Source organism: Chamaea fasciata, unplaced genomic scaffold (assembly GCF_029207755.1).
Source record: "Chamaea fasciata isolate MVZ Bird 193981 ecotype frontalis unplaced genomic scaffold, bChaFas1.0.hap1 SCAF_3, whole genome shotgun sequence".
Lineage (NCBI taxonomy): Eukaryota > Metazoa > Chordata > Aves > Passeriformes > Sylviidae > Chamaea > Chamaea fasciata.
In genome coordinates this window covers 18,702,282-18,717,760 of record NW_027094088.1, presented here as the reverse complement: position 1 = coordinate 18,717,760, position 15,479 = coordinate 18,702,282, and the positions used below count along the sequence as shown (strand labels likewise).

At 55.4% G+C, this 15,479-nt stretch overlaps 2 protein-coding genes across 2 annotated transcripts; both read left to right on the top strand.

The window, feature by feature from the left end:
• The first annotated feature begins 4,411 nt into the window (after window positions 1–4,411).
• LOC136286220 (acrosin-like) lies at window positions 4,412–6,254 on the top strand. The gene is made up of 4 exons (XM_066177576.1): window positions 4,412–4,563; window positions 4,878–5,143; window positions 5,414–5,559; window positions 6,066–6,254. Exons 1-4 carry the CDS (start codon window positions 4,412–4,414, stop codon window positions 6,252–6,254), a joined length of 753 nt encoding a protein of 250 aa, XP_066033673.1.
• A 341-nt stretch (window positions 6,255–6,595) lies between these two features.
• Window positions 6,596–13,138, top strand: LOC136286218 (acrosin-like). Its single transcript, XM_066177575.1, has 7 exons — window positions 6,596–6,613; window positions 10,492–10,625; window positions 11,214–11,447; window positions 11,624–11,629; window positions 11,762–12,027; window positions 12,298–12,443; window positions 12,950–13,138. Exons 1-7 carry the CDS (start codon window positions 6,596–6,598, stop codon window positions 13,136–13,138), a joined length of 993 nt encoding a protein of 330 aa, XP_066033672.1.
• Window positions 13,139–15,479: the final 2,341 nt, after the last annotated feature.

Here is a 15,479-nt window from a genome sequence, read left to right as displayed (position 1 = left end):
AGGAGCCTGATCGGGGCTATCCACAAAGTTGGACAAATAATGGCCACAAAATGGCTGACGGGTCACAAGATCTTACGTTTTTATAGGTTTTGGTCCATTTGCATATTGGGGTTTAATTGTCCAATTACAGCTTCAGCTGGTGGGGTCTCATCCTTCTTGTTTTCTCTCTTCAGTCCGCTGTTGTTTATGCTGTTGGCCTGAAAGTTGCCCTCGGTCCTCAGCAGGAAAAGGATTTGTTTGTCTGCTTCCTCTATAAAAAGAGCCTACTGGCACTTAATGCGAGGCTCAGAACTACACCCCGAAGCAGCACAGAACCTAAAAATACGAAAGCTAAAGCTCAAGGCATCACCAGTGCCCTAAGGCAGAGCCAGAGTTCACAGGGAGTAAAGGGGGACTGATGTGCTAGGCGGTCACACTTCACAGATATTCAAAGGAAGAGCTGGGCTCATTCTGGGGAGAGGAACCTGGCAGAAACAGCAGGAGAGCACACCAGGAATGCCCTGGAAGGCCAAAGTGAGTGGGCCAACAGCAGCTGCAACAGCAAGGCTGCTCACAGGCAGGGAGGGCCAAGCCTGGGAGCCATGGGAAAAAGATCCCTGGGCGTGGCTCCATATTTGGGAGGAGACAAAAGGCAGAGACAGGGAGGAGTCAAGGAAGATGAGGCTGCTGTGTAAGTCTGGCAAACGGAGAGAAGGAGCAGTCAAAGATCCAGCTGCACAGACACAAACTGCAGCTTGCTGTGCTTCTTTGTCTGAGTGCTGCACATAAGCACCACAGGATGGGCAAGAACCTTCTTATCTCGACTCACTAATTAACAAATCCTCTACAAACGGTTCAAATTTGCCCCAGAATTTAGACTCTTTTCAGTCAAACCTCAATATTTGGGGTGCTGGGACGGGCAAAGAAAAAATGATGGCATAATGCCATGGGGAAGACTTGTTGAAGGCAGTTGCTGTCTGTTCCAGGTGAAGGCAAGCGAACATTGACTTTCTAAATATAATGGAATGTTGCGGTGCGAAAATTATTACTGTGCAATTTTATGCAGAATGGTTTGTTCCAGATTAGCCCGTGTTCTAACCCCTTTGGTTTTTCCCTAGTTGTGGCTCCTGCCCATCTCCCTGCAACCCTGCCCAGACTCCGGTGGGGGGCTGGGGTGATTGGCAGAGCCTGACTTCCCCGCCCTGTATTATGTATCAGATGCCCTGTGTGCTGTCTTTTTGTCTTGGTAACTCCCACCCCACATGGTATTGGTCCTGGGCTAATCCCTGCCCCTTTCCACACCCCTGGTACTTAAGGTCAAGGAGAGCCCAGAGAAGTCATTTTTCACCTGGCCAGCTGGCAGCAATAGACCCATCTTGTCACCCACGTGAGAGTCTGCCTTTCTTCCACACCGAAGCCACACTTCTGCCTGAGGGCCAGGGCTCACACAGCAAGAAGGTACCGGAGTTGTACCCATTAATGCGTGTTCGGGACCGAGCTAGCCGTCGCAGCTCTGAACGCCCGCATTAATGGAAGGCTTCAAAATGCCTTGGGCTAGGTGTCACTCTCCGTCCGCTTCTGGACATTCTTCTTGGGTTCCAGGCAAACGGAGTCCTGTCTCACGGCATGTGGCATTCTTCCCTTTGTGTTAATCAAGATGGGCCGTGCTGAGAACAATCATGCCACATCTGTACTTGGCCCCGCCACCCTGGCATAAGATTCTTCAAATCTTTGCTGAAGCAAATTTCAGGGGCTGCCTGCTCACTAAAGACACCGAGTCCAAGAGTGTCACTCAGGGTTGGGGCTGATCATTACCCTGCCCAGAGGGGAGACAAGCTTAGAGCTGCCCAATCATCCTGGCACGACCTTGTTGTGCAAAATTCTGCTGCCCATAAGAGTTTCTCCCAGTTCTCTACAACTTTGGCCACAGACATGTCCTCACCTAAAACAGGGATATTTCCCATCACATCAGACACCTGGATGCATGTGAAACCCTCTTCTGCATGCCAAGAAGGGATTTCCACCCCCTTCTGTGTGTGCTCTAGCACCCATTTTGCGGCACGAGGGACGCAAGGTTCTCCCTGTGCCTGTCTGCAAAAGCCTTCAAGCAGAGACTCGAGCCCCTCTACCTCACAACTTACGGGGGCCCCCACAACTCCTCCGTGGCCACCTTACACTGATCGTGCTGCGCGCACCTTCTTCACCCGCTACCCCTGACTTCACCAAATCTGCAGCAAATGCCGCCACAAGAGAGAGGCTCAATTCCATGCTTATAATTTACACAGACTCTGCGCATGGAATTAGAACACTCCTCCCATGGCTCCTTCTTGCTCTAAAGATCCCAGGTGAACTCAGCAGTACCTGCTGTGACAGGACGGAGGCTCCAGCAGGACTGTCCTTCGGTCCCATCTGGGCTGCCAAAATGCTGAGGGATCTCCCCTGTGTGACCATTCCAGAGGCACAGGTGACTGCAACAAGCTGATGGGTGACCCGTTTGATTCCCTCCCCACACCGCTCTCAGCCAGTCAGAGCGGGTATCCGTACCCATTCAACCTCAGGGCTCTTTGCCCCAGCAGACTCACAGATGTCACATTCCATAAAGAGCCACCGGCTCCTGCTGCAGCACTCAGGGTCCGTTCAAATCCCTGGCCTGTGCCACAGCACCCTGTGCCCTCTGCCATGCAAAGGGTGGCAGTCTCTGGTCCCAGACTCCCACCAGCCAGAGCTCAATCTGCAGCTGGCACTGCAGCCGCACAACCAGCTCCCTGCCCCAAATGGATTCCTCAGCAGCTGCTGGCCTCAGAGACTGCGCAGCCTCATCCTGCAAGAAGAGGGGCCTAAAGAAAGCAGCAGAGAGCAGCCCTTCTTACAGGGGCAGGTCCTCAAAGGACAAGGGCAATGGCTTTACAGTGACAGAGGGTGGCTTCATACGAGATATTGGGAAGAAATTCTTGACTGTGAGGCTGCACGGATACTGGCATGGGTTGCCCAGAGCAGCTGTGGATGCCTGTTTTTCATGTAGGCAAGGTCAGCACAGAAGACGCAGACACCAACTTCAGGAATAAATGTCATTTACTGCAATTCAAAACCGCAACCAATGGGAAAAGGATAAGCTAAGCAATGCACCTAATCATTACTATAAAAGACTGCCTACAGTGATGAAGAAAGACACATCACAAGTTACCCTAATCCTTGACCATCATGCAGGTCTGCCCATCAAGTGGGGGAAGCCAGTGGCAGTCACAGTGAAGGACTGGAGAACCGCTCCCAGCCAACTGGGAAATCCCGCAGGTGCCTTCCCCTACAGGCAAGGAGGTTTCTGACTGGGCTGTGAGAGAGGCCCACCTTTATACTGTTGAATAAACAAGCTACCATAACATCTAGTGCAGGGGCATCTGGTTTTTTTTCTCCTCTTGGGATGCTCCCAAGGCCTTGGAGGACTCCAGGAGGAACCAAGGAAGTTGTCTGTGATCCTACATCCCAAAAGAAGGCCAGATGTGGCCTTGTCCAGTTTCTGATTAGGGAAAGGCAAATCCACGTTTTGCCGAGGAGCGGATCTCGATAACATTTGGTTGGCAGGTTCACGCAGAGGCCAACTTTTGATCAAGAGCTCTTGTTCCTGCCTCAGTCAGGTCCTGTTGATGAAGACTTAGTACTTCAGTGTCCCATCCTCCCTCAGATTGTTCAACGGCAGCTTCTGAGCCAGGCTCAGAAGAGCAAACTTCTCCAGTACAAACTATCCATCCCTACCAATGGCAGGAAGTCAGAGCTATGTGATTTCCAAGCTCCCTTCCACCCCAAACCATTCCATGGCTGATGGATTCAGTGTTGCCCCTCCCCCAGTGGGCCCCGGTTGCACAGGCCCCCACAGCGCCCCAAACACGGAACCCAGCCCTCAGTGACATCAGCCCCGGGGCCGAGGGCACCACGGGCAGCGCGGCTGCTGCCGGGCACTGCGGCTGTGGCTGTGCTGCTGCACGGAGCCCTCAGTGCTTGCAGCTGACACGTGCCTCTGGCAGCCATGAATTGGCTCGGCCTCCTCGTCCTGCTGACCGTGGCCGGGCTGGCCCACGGCATACCGTACCCCTGCGGGTAAGTGGCCCCAGGCCCTGGGAGGGAGCCATGGCAACACTTGAGGCCTTCCCTGGAGGGGACCCGCCTGGCCCCCATGGCTGGCCCACAGCCTCCCACCCACCACGGGGAAGCCTCAGTTCCTTGGACAGACAAACATCCCGTGGGCTTCCCTGGCCTGCTGTGCCCGCAAACCCTTGTGGGGAGGGCAGAGGGCTGAGCTTCAGCCTGAGCCACAGCAGGCCACGCAGCAGCGTGGAAATGACTTTCTGCTTGCAGAGGTTCCTGCGGCCTCCGCGCTCCGCAACCCGACTACAGCTCCACGACTTATTCCACCGGCAACGAAGCTTACGACTACGGCATGACGCGCGTTGTGGGTGGAGTAGGCGCTCTGGAAGCATCCTGGCCCTGGATCGTCAGCATCCAACATCCAGGCCTGGGCCATTGGTGTGGAGGGTCTCTCATCACTGCCGATTGGGTCCTCACAGCGGCCCACTGCTTCGACAAGTTAGAGTAAGGCAGACTAGGGAATGGGGACACCCTCGCTACACCAGCAGGTGCCCTGTCAGCAGCACCACCTGCTACTCCCATCCCCTTTCCTCTCAGGCAGCCCAGCCGCCACAGTGCTCAGGAGAAGCCTGGGCTTGTGCCAAGGCTTCCTAGCAGCCTCCAGCTCGACATTCCCCCAGCCCAATGTGTGCGAGGGCACTCGCACCTGCCAGAGCACTGCGCTCTCTCTGCCTTGCCAAGCAGAGGAGAGGCAGCCGCTGGGCTGCTGTGGTACGTGGCCCTGCTCCCTCTCAGCCCTCTCTCCGTCTTCTTTCCAGTGACATCAGCATGCTGTATGTGGTGCTTGGAGCTACCGAGTTCACTCAGCCGGGCCCTGGGGCTGTAGTTCGCAACGTGAAGCAGGTGGTGGTTCACCCCTACTACAGGCGTGCCGACTTCAGCTACGACATTGCCCTGCTGCAACTGGACGGTTCTGTCCAGTGCAACGCCTACATCCAGCTGGCCTGTCTGGCTGACCCCGCCCTAGAAGTCTCAAAGCTCGACAACTGCTGGATCGCTGGCTGGGGTTCCACCACTGCAAGAGGTGAGTTCCAGGAGTGAAACCTGAGCCAGCTAAGTGCACTGGGGAGAGGGTTTGGGCTTCCTCACAGCAGAGACCGAAGCCAGGCTGAAGGACGCACCCCGGTGCAGAGGTGGGCCTGGCCTGCTCCCCAAAGGCAGGAAGCAGGGACACCATGCCCCAGTGCCTCTGCAGAGGGAAAGCCGTGCCCAAGGGACAGGGATTCCTCCCCTCAGACAGGCAAGGAGAACTGACACGGGGATGCTGAGGGCTTATTGCTTTCTCTGCTCCCAGCTCAAGGTTCAAGTGGTCGCCTGCAGGAGGCCAAGGTCCAGCTCATCAATTCCCAGCTCTGCAACAGCACAGCCTGGTATGCAGGGCAAGTCCACCCCTACAACTTGTGCGCTGGTTACCCACAGGGCACCATCGACACCTGCCAGGTATGAATGTGTCACGAGCCTCTCAGCCCCCAGCAGCACCAGCAGCCCTGGCAGCACTGCCCAAACACCGCCCAGGGTCTGCTTTGCCCCGGCCAGTTCGCCCGGTCACCCTCCCAGCCCCAGCTCCCCCCCCCCCCCCCCCCCGCCCCCAGCTGCTGGGGGGGCTTCCTACACCCTCCCCATCCACTCCTACTTGCCCAGTGCCCCCCTTGTGCCAGAAAGCCCAGACAGCCCAGCTGGTGGTCTTGGCAGCGCAGAGATCCTGGTGCCAAACATCCATCCTCTGCACATCCAGGACTCCTGCCTTGTGCAGAGAGGACAGAGAGAGCCCTACCCTCCAGGACCCCAAGCCATTCACAGCCAGGGCTCTGGAGGCTCCAGCCTCTGAGGAAAGCCTTCCTCTGCCTGGAATACAGTTCTGGCAGGGGCTGTGAGAGAAGAGGAGACAGCCCCAGTGCTGGCAGGGGCCACTCAAGGCCACCTTAATCCTCTCTGCTCTATTGCAGGGTGACAGTGGTGGTCCTCTCATGTGCAAGGACAACACCGCTGAGTACTGGTGGGTTGTCGGCTTAACCAGCTGGGGAGAAGGCTGCGCCAGACCAAAGCGGCCTGGAATCTACACCTCCACTCGGCACTTCTATCACTGGATTGACTACAACATCCGTGCGTTCCACACAGCTGAAAGGGCTTCCTGAGCAGCAGGACAGGCAGGATCCAGGGCAGGCTGCAGTGCACCGCGACCATCTCCTGCTGGGGCAATGCCTGCTGATCCAAAGGCAGCCTCAGTGCCAAAACCCTGCTCTGCCCCGCCCCCATTTCTCTCCTGTGTGCAGGCAAACACTGGAGTTGATCTAACTGTTGAAATAAAGTTCCCTTTGTTCACAGGGAGCCGTCTTTTCAGTGTCATTCCAATTCCTGGGAAGGGCAACAAGTGCCACATTCGGCACCTGCAGAATGAGCCTGAGGCACGAAGGGACAGAGTGGCTCCAAAGAGCACCAGTGTGCCTGGTCAGAGAGCAGAGGGCTCTGAGCCACCATGGGCTGGAGGAAGCCGGTACGCCAAGCCCAGGAAGGGGATAGGACAAAAGCAGACACCTTGGGGACAGTGCTCAAATGCCCATGGGCTGATGATTTAGGGCCCGGTGTAAGCTTGGGCAAAGAGAAGAGACCAGAGACAGTCCCAAGCATGACAAGGGAAACTCCTGCCTCCTGAGTGGACTGCCAGTGATGGCTGGGAAGGCTGACGTGAAACAGAGATTGGACAGAGATAAAAAAATAAAGTAGGTATTTCTTGAAAGGCCTCCAGAATCCACCTTGGCCAGGACAGGAGCCTGATCGGGGCTATCCACAAAGTTGGACAAATAATGGCCACAAAATGGCTGACGGGTCACAAGATCTTACGTTTTTATAGGTTTTGGTCCATTTGCATATTGGGGTTTAATTGTCCAATTACAGCTTCAGCTGGTGGGGTCTCATCCTTCTTGTTTTCTCTCTTCAGTCCGCTGTTGTTTATGCTGTTGGCCTGAAAGTTGCCCTCGGTCCTCAGCAGGAAAAGGATTTGTTTGTCTGCTTCCTCTATAAAAAGAGCCTACTGGCACTTAATGCGAGGCTCAGAACTACACCCCGAAGCAGCACAGAACCTAAAAATACGAAAGCTAAAGCTCAAGGCATCACCAGTGCCCTAAGGCAGAGCCAGAGTTCACAGGGAGTAAAGGGGGACTGATGTGCTAGGCGGTCACACTTCACAGATATTCAAAGGAAGAGCTGGGCTCATTCTGGGGAGAGGAACCTGGCAGAAACAGCAGGAGAGCACACCAGGAATGCCCTGGAAGGCCAAAGTGAGTGGGCCAACAGCAGCTGCAACAGCAAGGCTGCTCACAGGCAGGGAGGGCCAAGCCTGGGAGCCATGGGAAAAAGATCCCTGGGCGTGGCTCCATATTTGGGAGGAGACAAAAGGCAGAGACAGGGAGGAGTCAAGGAAGATGAGGCTGCTGTGTAAGTCTGGCAAACGGAGAGAAGGAGCAGTCAAAGATCCAGCTGCACAGACACAAACTGCAGCTTGCTGTGCTTCTTTGTCTGAGTGCTGCACATAAGCACCACAGGATGGGCAAGAACCTTCTTATCTCGACTCACTAATTAACAAATCCTCTACAAACGGTTCAAATTTGCCCCAGAATTTAGACTCTTTTCAGTCAAACCTCAATATTTGGGGTGCTGGGACGGGCAAAGAAAAAATGATGGCATAATGCCATGGGGAAGACTTGTTGAAGGCAGTTGCTGTCTGTTCCAGGTGAAGGCAAGCGAACATTGACTTTCTAAATATAATGGAATGTTGCGGTGCGAAAATTATTACTGTGCAATTTTATGCAGAATGGTTTGTTCCAGATTAGCCCGTGTTCTAACCCCTTTGGTTTTTCCCTAGTTGTGGCTCCTGCCCATCTCCCTGCAACCCTGCCCAGACTCCGGTGGGGGGCTGGGGTGATTGGCAGAGCCTCTGACTTCCCCGCCCTGTATTATGTATCAGATGCCCTGTGTGCTGTCTTTTTGTCTTGGTAACTCCCACCCCACATGGTATTGGTCCTGGGCTAATCCCTGCCCCTTTCCACACCCCTGGTACTTAAGGTCAAGGAGAGCCCAGAGAAGTCATTTTTCACCTGGCCAGCTGGCAGCAATAGACCCATCTTGTCACCCACGTGAGAGTCTGCCTTTCTTCCACACCGAAGCCACACTTCTGCCTGAGGGCCAGGGCTCACACAGCAAGAAGGTACCGGAGTTGTACCCATTAATGCGTGTTCGGGACCGAGCTAGCCGTCGCAGCTCTGAACGCCCGCATTAATGGAAGGCTTCAAAATGCCTTGGGCTAGGTGTCACTCCGTCCGCTTCTGGACATTCTTCTTGGGTTCCAGGCAAACGGAGTCCTGTCTCACGGCATGTGGCATTCTTCCCTTTGTGTTAATCAAGATGGGCCGTGCTGAGAACAATCATGCCACATCTGTACTTGGCCCCGCCACCCTGGCATAAGATTCTTCAAATCTTTGCTGAAGCAAATTTCAGGGGCTGCCTGCTCACTAAAGACACCGAGTCCAAGAGTGTCACTCAGGGTTGGGGCTGATCATTACCCTGCCCAGAGGGGAGACAAGCTTAGAGCTGCCCAATCATCCTGGCACGACCTTGTTGTGCAAAATTCTGCTGCCCATAAGAGTTTCTCCCAGTTCTCTACAACTTTGGCCACAGACATGTCCTCACCTAAAACAGGGATATTTCCCATCACATCAGACACCTGGATGCATGTGAAACCCTCTTCTGCATGCCAAGAAGGGATTTCCACCCCCTTCTGTGTGTGCTCTAGCACCCATTTTGCGGCACGAGGGACGCAAGGTTCTCCCTGTGCCTGTCTGCAAAAGCCTTCAAGCAGAGACTCGAGCCCCTCTACCTCACAACTTACGGGGGCCCCCACAACTCCTCCGTGGCCACCTTACACTGATCGTGCTGCGCGCACCTTCTTCACCCGCTACCCCTGACTTCACCAAATCTGCAGCAAATGCCGCCACAAGAGAGAGGCTCAATTCCATGCTTATAATTTACACAGACTCTGCGCATGGAATTAGAACACTCCTCCCATGGCTCCTTCTTGCTCTAAAGATCCCAGGTGAACTCAGCAGTACCTGCTGTGACAGGACGGAGGCTCCAGCAGGACTGTCCTTCGGTCCCATCTGGGCTGCCAAAATGCTGAGGGATCTCCCCTGTGTGACCATTCCAGAGGCACAGGTGACTGCAACAAGCTGATGGGTGACCCGTTTGATTCCCTCCCCACACCGCTCTCAGCCAGTCAGAGCGGGTATCCGTACCCATTCAACCTCAGGGCTCTTTGCCCCAGCAGACTCACAGATGTCACATTCCATAAAGAGCCACCGGCTCCTGCTGCAGCACTCAGGGTCCGTTCAAATCCCTGGCCTGTGCCACAGCACCCTGTGCCCTCTGCCATGCAAAGGGTGGCAGTCTCTGGTCCCAGACTCCCACCAGCCAGAGCTCAATCTGCAGCTGGCACTGCAGCCGCACAACCAGCTCCCTGCCCCAAATGGATTCCTCAGCAGCTGCTGGCCTCAGAGACTGCGCAGCCTCATCCTGCAAGAAGAGGGGCCTAAAGAAAGCAGCAGAGAGCAGCCCTTCTTACAGGGGCAGGTCCTCAAAGGACAAGGGCAATGGCTTTACAGTGACAGAGGGTGGCTTCATACGAGATATTGGGAAGAAATTCTTGACTGTGAGGCTGCACGGATACTGGCATGGGTTGCCCAGAGCAGCTGTGGATGCCTGTTTTTCATGTAGGCAAGGTCAGCACAGAAGACGCAGACACCAACTTCAGGAATAAATGTCATTTACTGCAATTCAAAACCGCAACCAATGGGAAAAGGATAAGCTAAGCAATGCACCTAATCATTACTATAAAAGACTGCCTACAGTGATGAAGAAAGACACATCACAAGTTACCCTAATCCTTGACCATCATGCAGGTCTGCCCATCAAGTGGGGGAAGCCAGTGGCAGTCACAGTGAAGGACTGGAGAACCGCTCCCAGCCAACTGGGAAATCCCGCAGGTGCCTTCCCCTACAGGCAAGGAGGTTTCTGACTGGGCTGTGAGAGAGGCCCACCTTTATACTGTTGAATAAACAAGCTACCATAACATCTAGTGCAGGGGCATCTGGTTTTTTTTCTCCTCTTGGGATGCTCCCAAGGCCTTGGAGGACTCCAGGAGGAACCAAGGAAGTTGTCTGTGATCCTACATCCCAAAAGAAGGCCAGATGTGGCCTTGTCCAGTTTCTGATTAGGGAAAGGCAAATCCACGTTTTGCCGAGGAGCGGATCTCGATAACATTTGGTTGGCAGGTTCACGCAGAGGCCAACTTTTGATCAAGAGCTCTTGTTCCTGCCTCAGTCAGGTCCTGTTGATGAAGACTTAGTACTTCAGTGTCCCATCCTCCCTCAGATTGTTCAACGGCAGCTTCTGAGCCAGGCTCAGAAGAGCAAACTTCTCCAGTACAAACTATCCATCCCTACCAATGGCAGGAAGTCAGAGCTATGTGATTTCCAAGCTCCCTTCCACCCCAAACCATTCCATGGCTGATGGATTCAGTGTTGCCCCTCCCCCAGTGGGCCCCGGTTGCACAGGCCCCCACAGCGCCCCAAACACGGAACCCAGCCCTCAGTGACATCAGCCCCGGGGCCGAGGGCACCACGGGCAGCGCGGCTGCTGCCGGGCACTGCGGCTGTGGCTGTGCTGCTGCACGGAGCCCTCAGTGCTTGCAGCTGACACGTGCCTCTGGCAGCCATGAATTGGCTCGGCCTCCTCGTCCTGCTGACCGTGGCCGGGCTGGCCCACGGCATACCGTACCCCTGCGGGTAAGTGGCCCCAGGCCCTGGGAGGGAGCCATGGCAACACTTGAGGCCTTCCCTGGAGGGGACCCGCCTGGCCCCCATGGCTGGCCCACAGCCTCCCACCCACCACGGGGAAGCCTCAGTTCCTTGGACAGACAAACATCCCGTGGGCTTCCCTGGCCTGCTGTGCCCGCAAACCCTTGTGGGGAGGGCAGAGGGCTGAGCTTCAGCCTGAGCCACAGCAGGCCACGCAGCAGCGTGGAAATGACTTTCTGCTTGCAGAGGTTCCTGCGGCCTCCGCGCTCCGCAACCCGACTACAGCTCCACGACTTATTCCACCGGCAACGAAGCTTACGACTACGGCATGACGCGCGTTGTGGGTGGAGTAGGCGCTCTGGAAGCATCCTGGCCCTGGATCGTCAGCATCCAACATCCAGGCCTGGGCCATTGGTGTGGAGGGTCTCTCATCACTGCCGATTGGGTCCTCACAGCGGCCCACTGCTTCGACAAGTTAGAGTAAGGCAGACTAGGGAATGGGGACACCCTCGCTACACCAGCAGGTGCCCTGTCAGCAGCACCACCTGCTACTCCCATCCCCTTTCCTCTCAGGCAGCCCAGCCGCCACAGTGCTCAGGAGAAGCCTGGGCTTGTGCCAAGGCTTCCTAGCAGCCTCCAGCTCGACATTCCCCCAGCCCAGTGTGTGCGAGGGCACTCGCACCTGCCAGAGCACTGCGCTCTCTCTGCCTTGCCAAGCAGAGGAGAGGCAGCCGCTGGGCTGCTGTGGTACGTGGCCCTGCTCCCTCTCAGCCCTCTCTCCGTCTTCTTTCCAGTGACATCAGCATGCTGTATGTGGTGCTTGGAGCTACCGAGTTCACTCAGCCGGGCCCTGGGGCTGTAGTTCGCAACGTGAAGCAGGTGGTGGTTCACCCCTACTACAGGCGTGCCGACTTCAGCTACGACATTGCCCTGCTGCAACTGGACGGTTCTGTCCAGTGCAACGCCTACATCCAGCTGGCCTGTCTGGCTGACCCCGCCCTAGAAGTCTCAAAGCTCGACAACTGCTGGATCGCTGGCTGGGGTTCCACCACTGCAAGAGGTGAGTTCCAGGAGTGAAACCTGAGCCAGCTAAGTGCACTGGGGAGAGGGTTTGGGCTTCCTCACAGCAGAGACCGAAGCCAGGCTGAAGGACGCACCCCGGTGCAGAGGTGGGCCTGGCCTGCTCCCCAAAGGCAGGAAGCAGGGACACCATGCCCCAGTGCCTCTGCAGAGGGAAAGCCGTGCCCAAGGGACAGGGATTCCTCCCCTCAGACAGGCAAGGAGAACTGACACGGGGATGCTGAGGGCTTATTGCTTTCTCTGCTCCCAGCTCAAGGTTCAAGTGGTCGCCTGCAGGAGGCCAAGGTCCAGCTCATCAATTCCCAGCTCTGCAACAGCACAGCCTGGTATGCAGGGCAAGTCCACCCCTACAACTTGTGCGCTGGTTACCCACAGGGCACCATCGACACCTGCCAGGTATGAATGTGTCACGAGCCTCTCAGCCCCCAGCAGCACCAGCAGCCCTGGCAGCACTGCCCAAACACCGCCCAGGGTCTGCTTTGCCCCGGCCAGTTCGCCCGGTCACCCTCCCAGCCCCAGCTCCCCCCCCCCCCCCCCCCCGCCCCCAGCTGCTGGGGGGGCTTCCTACACCCTCCCCATCCACTCCTACTTGCCCAGTGCCCCCCTTGTGCCAGAAAGCCCAGACAGCCCAGCTGGTGGTCTTGGCAGCGCAGAGATCCTGGTGCCAAACATCCATCCTCTGCACATCCAGGACTCCTGCCTTGTGCAGAGAGGACAGAGAGAGCCCTACCCTCCAGGACCCCAAGCCATTCACAGCCAGGGCTCTGGAGGCTCCAGCCTCTGAGGAAAGCCTTCCTCTGCCTGGAATACAGTTCTGGCAGGGGCTGTGAGAGAAGAGGAGACAGCCCCAGTGCTGGCAGGGGCCACTCAAGGCCACCTTAATCCTCTCTGCTCTATTGCAGGGTGACAGTGGTGGTCCTCTCATGTGCAAGGACAACACCGCTGAGTACTGGTGGGTTGTCGGCTTAACCAGCTGGGGAGAAGGCTGCGCCAGACCAAAGCGGCCTGGAATCTACACCTCCACTCGGCACTTCTATCACTGGATTGACTACAACATCCGTGCGTTCCACACAGCTGAAAGGGCTTCTTGAGCAGCAGGACAGGCAGGATCCAGGGCAGGCTGCAGTGCACCGCGACCATCTCCTGCTGGGGCAATGCCTGCTGATCCAAAGGCAGCCTCAGTGCCAAAACCCTGCTCTGCCCCGCCCCCATTTCTCTCCTGTGTGCAGGCAAACACTGGAGTTGATCTAACTGTTGAAATAAAGTTCCCTTTGTTCACAGGGAGCCGTCTTTTCAGTGTCATTCCAATTCCTGGGAAGGGCAACAAGTGCCACATTCGGCACCTGCAGAATGAGCCTGAGGCACGAAGGGACAGAGTGGCTCCAAAGAGCACCAGTGTGCCTGGTCAGAGAGCAGAGGGCTCTGAGCCACCATGGGCTGGAGGAAGCCGGTACGCCAAGCCCAGGAAGGGGATAGGACAAAAGCAGACACCTTGGGGACAGTGCTCAAATGCCCATGGGCTGATGATTTAGGGCCCGGTGTAAGCTTGGGCAAAGAGAAGAGACCAGAGACAGTCCCAAGCATGACAAGGGAAACTCCTGCCTCCTGAGTGGACTGCCAGTGATGGCTGGGAAGGCTGACGTGAAACAGAGATTGGACAGAGATAAAAAAATAAAGTAGGTATTTCTTGAAAGGCCTCCAGAATCCACCTTGGCCAGGACAGGAGCCTGATCGGGGCTATCCACAAAGTTGGACAAATAATGGCCACAAAATGGCTGACGGGTCACAAGATCTTACGTTTTTATAGGTTTTGGTCCATTTGCATATTGGGGTTTAATTGTCCAATTACAGCTTCAGCTGGTGGGGTCTCATCCTTCTTGTTTTCTCTCTTCAGTCCGCTGTTGTTTATGCTGTTGGCCTGAAAGTTGCCCTCGGTCCTCAGCAGGAAAAGGATTTGTTTGTCTGCTTCCTCTATAAAAAGAGCCTACTGGCACTTAATGCGAGGCTCAGAACTACACCCCGAAGCAGCACAGAACCTAAAAATACGAAAGCTAAAGCTCAAGGCATCACCAGTGCCCTAAGGCAGAGCCAGAGTTCACAGGGAGTAAAGGGGGACTGATGTGCTAGGCGGTCACACTTCACAGATATTCAAAGGAAGAGCTGGGCTCATTCTGGGGAGAGGAACCTGGCAGAAACAGCAGGAGAGCACACCAGGAATGCCCTGGAAGGCCAAAGTGAGTGGGCCAACAGCAGCTGCAACAGCAAGGCTGCTCACAGGCAGGGAGGGCCAAGCCTGGGAGCCATGGGAAAAAGATCCCTGGGCGTGGCTCCATATTTGGGAGGAGACAAAAGGCAGAGACAGGGAGGAGTCAAGGAAGATGAGGCTGCTGTGTAAGTCTGGCAAACGGAGAGAAGGAGCAGTCAAAGATCCAGCTGCACAGACACAAACTGCAGCTTGCTGTGCTTCTTTGTCTGAGTGCTGCACATAAGCACCACAGGATGGGCAAGAACCTTCTTATCTCGACTCACTAATTAACAAATCCTCTACAAACGGTTCAAATTTGCCCCAGAATTTAGACTCTTTTCAGTCAAACCTCAATATTTGGGGTGCTGGGACGGGCAAAGAAAAAATGATGGCATAATGCCATGGGGAAGACTTGTTGAAGGCAGTTGCTGTCTGTTCCAGGTGAAGGCAAGCGAACATTGACTTTCTAAATATAATGGAATGTTGCGGTGCGAAAATTATTACTGTGCAATTTTATGCAGAATGGTTTGTTCCAGATTAGCCCGTGTTCTAACCCCTTTGGTTTTTCCCTAGTTGTGGCTCCTGCCCATCTCCCTGCAACCCTGCCCAGACTCCGGTGGGGGGCTGGGGTGATTGGCAGAGCCTCTGACTTCCCCGCCCTGTATTATGTATCAGATGCCCTGTGTGCTGTCTTTTTGTCTTGGTAACTCCCACCCCACATGGTATTGGTCCTGGGCTAATCCCTGCCCCTTTCCACACCCCTGGTACTTAAGGTCAAGGAGAGCCCAGAGAAGTCATTTTTCACCTGGCCAGCTGGCAGCAATAGACCCATCTTGTCACCCACGTGAGAGTCTGCCTTTCTTCCACACCGAAGCCACACTTCTGCCTGAGGGCCAGGGCTCACACAGCAAGAAGGTACCGGAGTTGTACCCATTAATGCGTGTTCGGGACCGAGCTAGCCGTCGCAGCTCTGAACGCCCGCATTAATGGAAGGCTTCAAAATGCCTTGGGCTAGGTGTCACTCCGTCCGCTTCTGGACATTCTTCTTGGGTTCCAGGCAAATGGAGTCCTGTCTCACGGCATGTGGCATTCTTCCCTTTGTGTTAATCAAGATGGGCCGTGCTGAGAACAATCATGCCACATCTGTACTTGGCCCCGCCACCCTGGCATAAGATTCTTCAAATCTT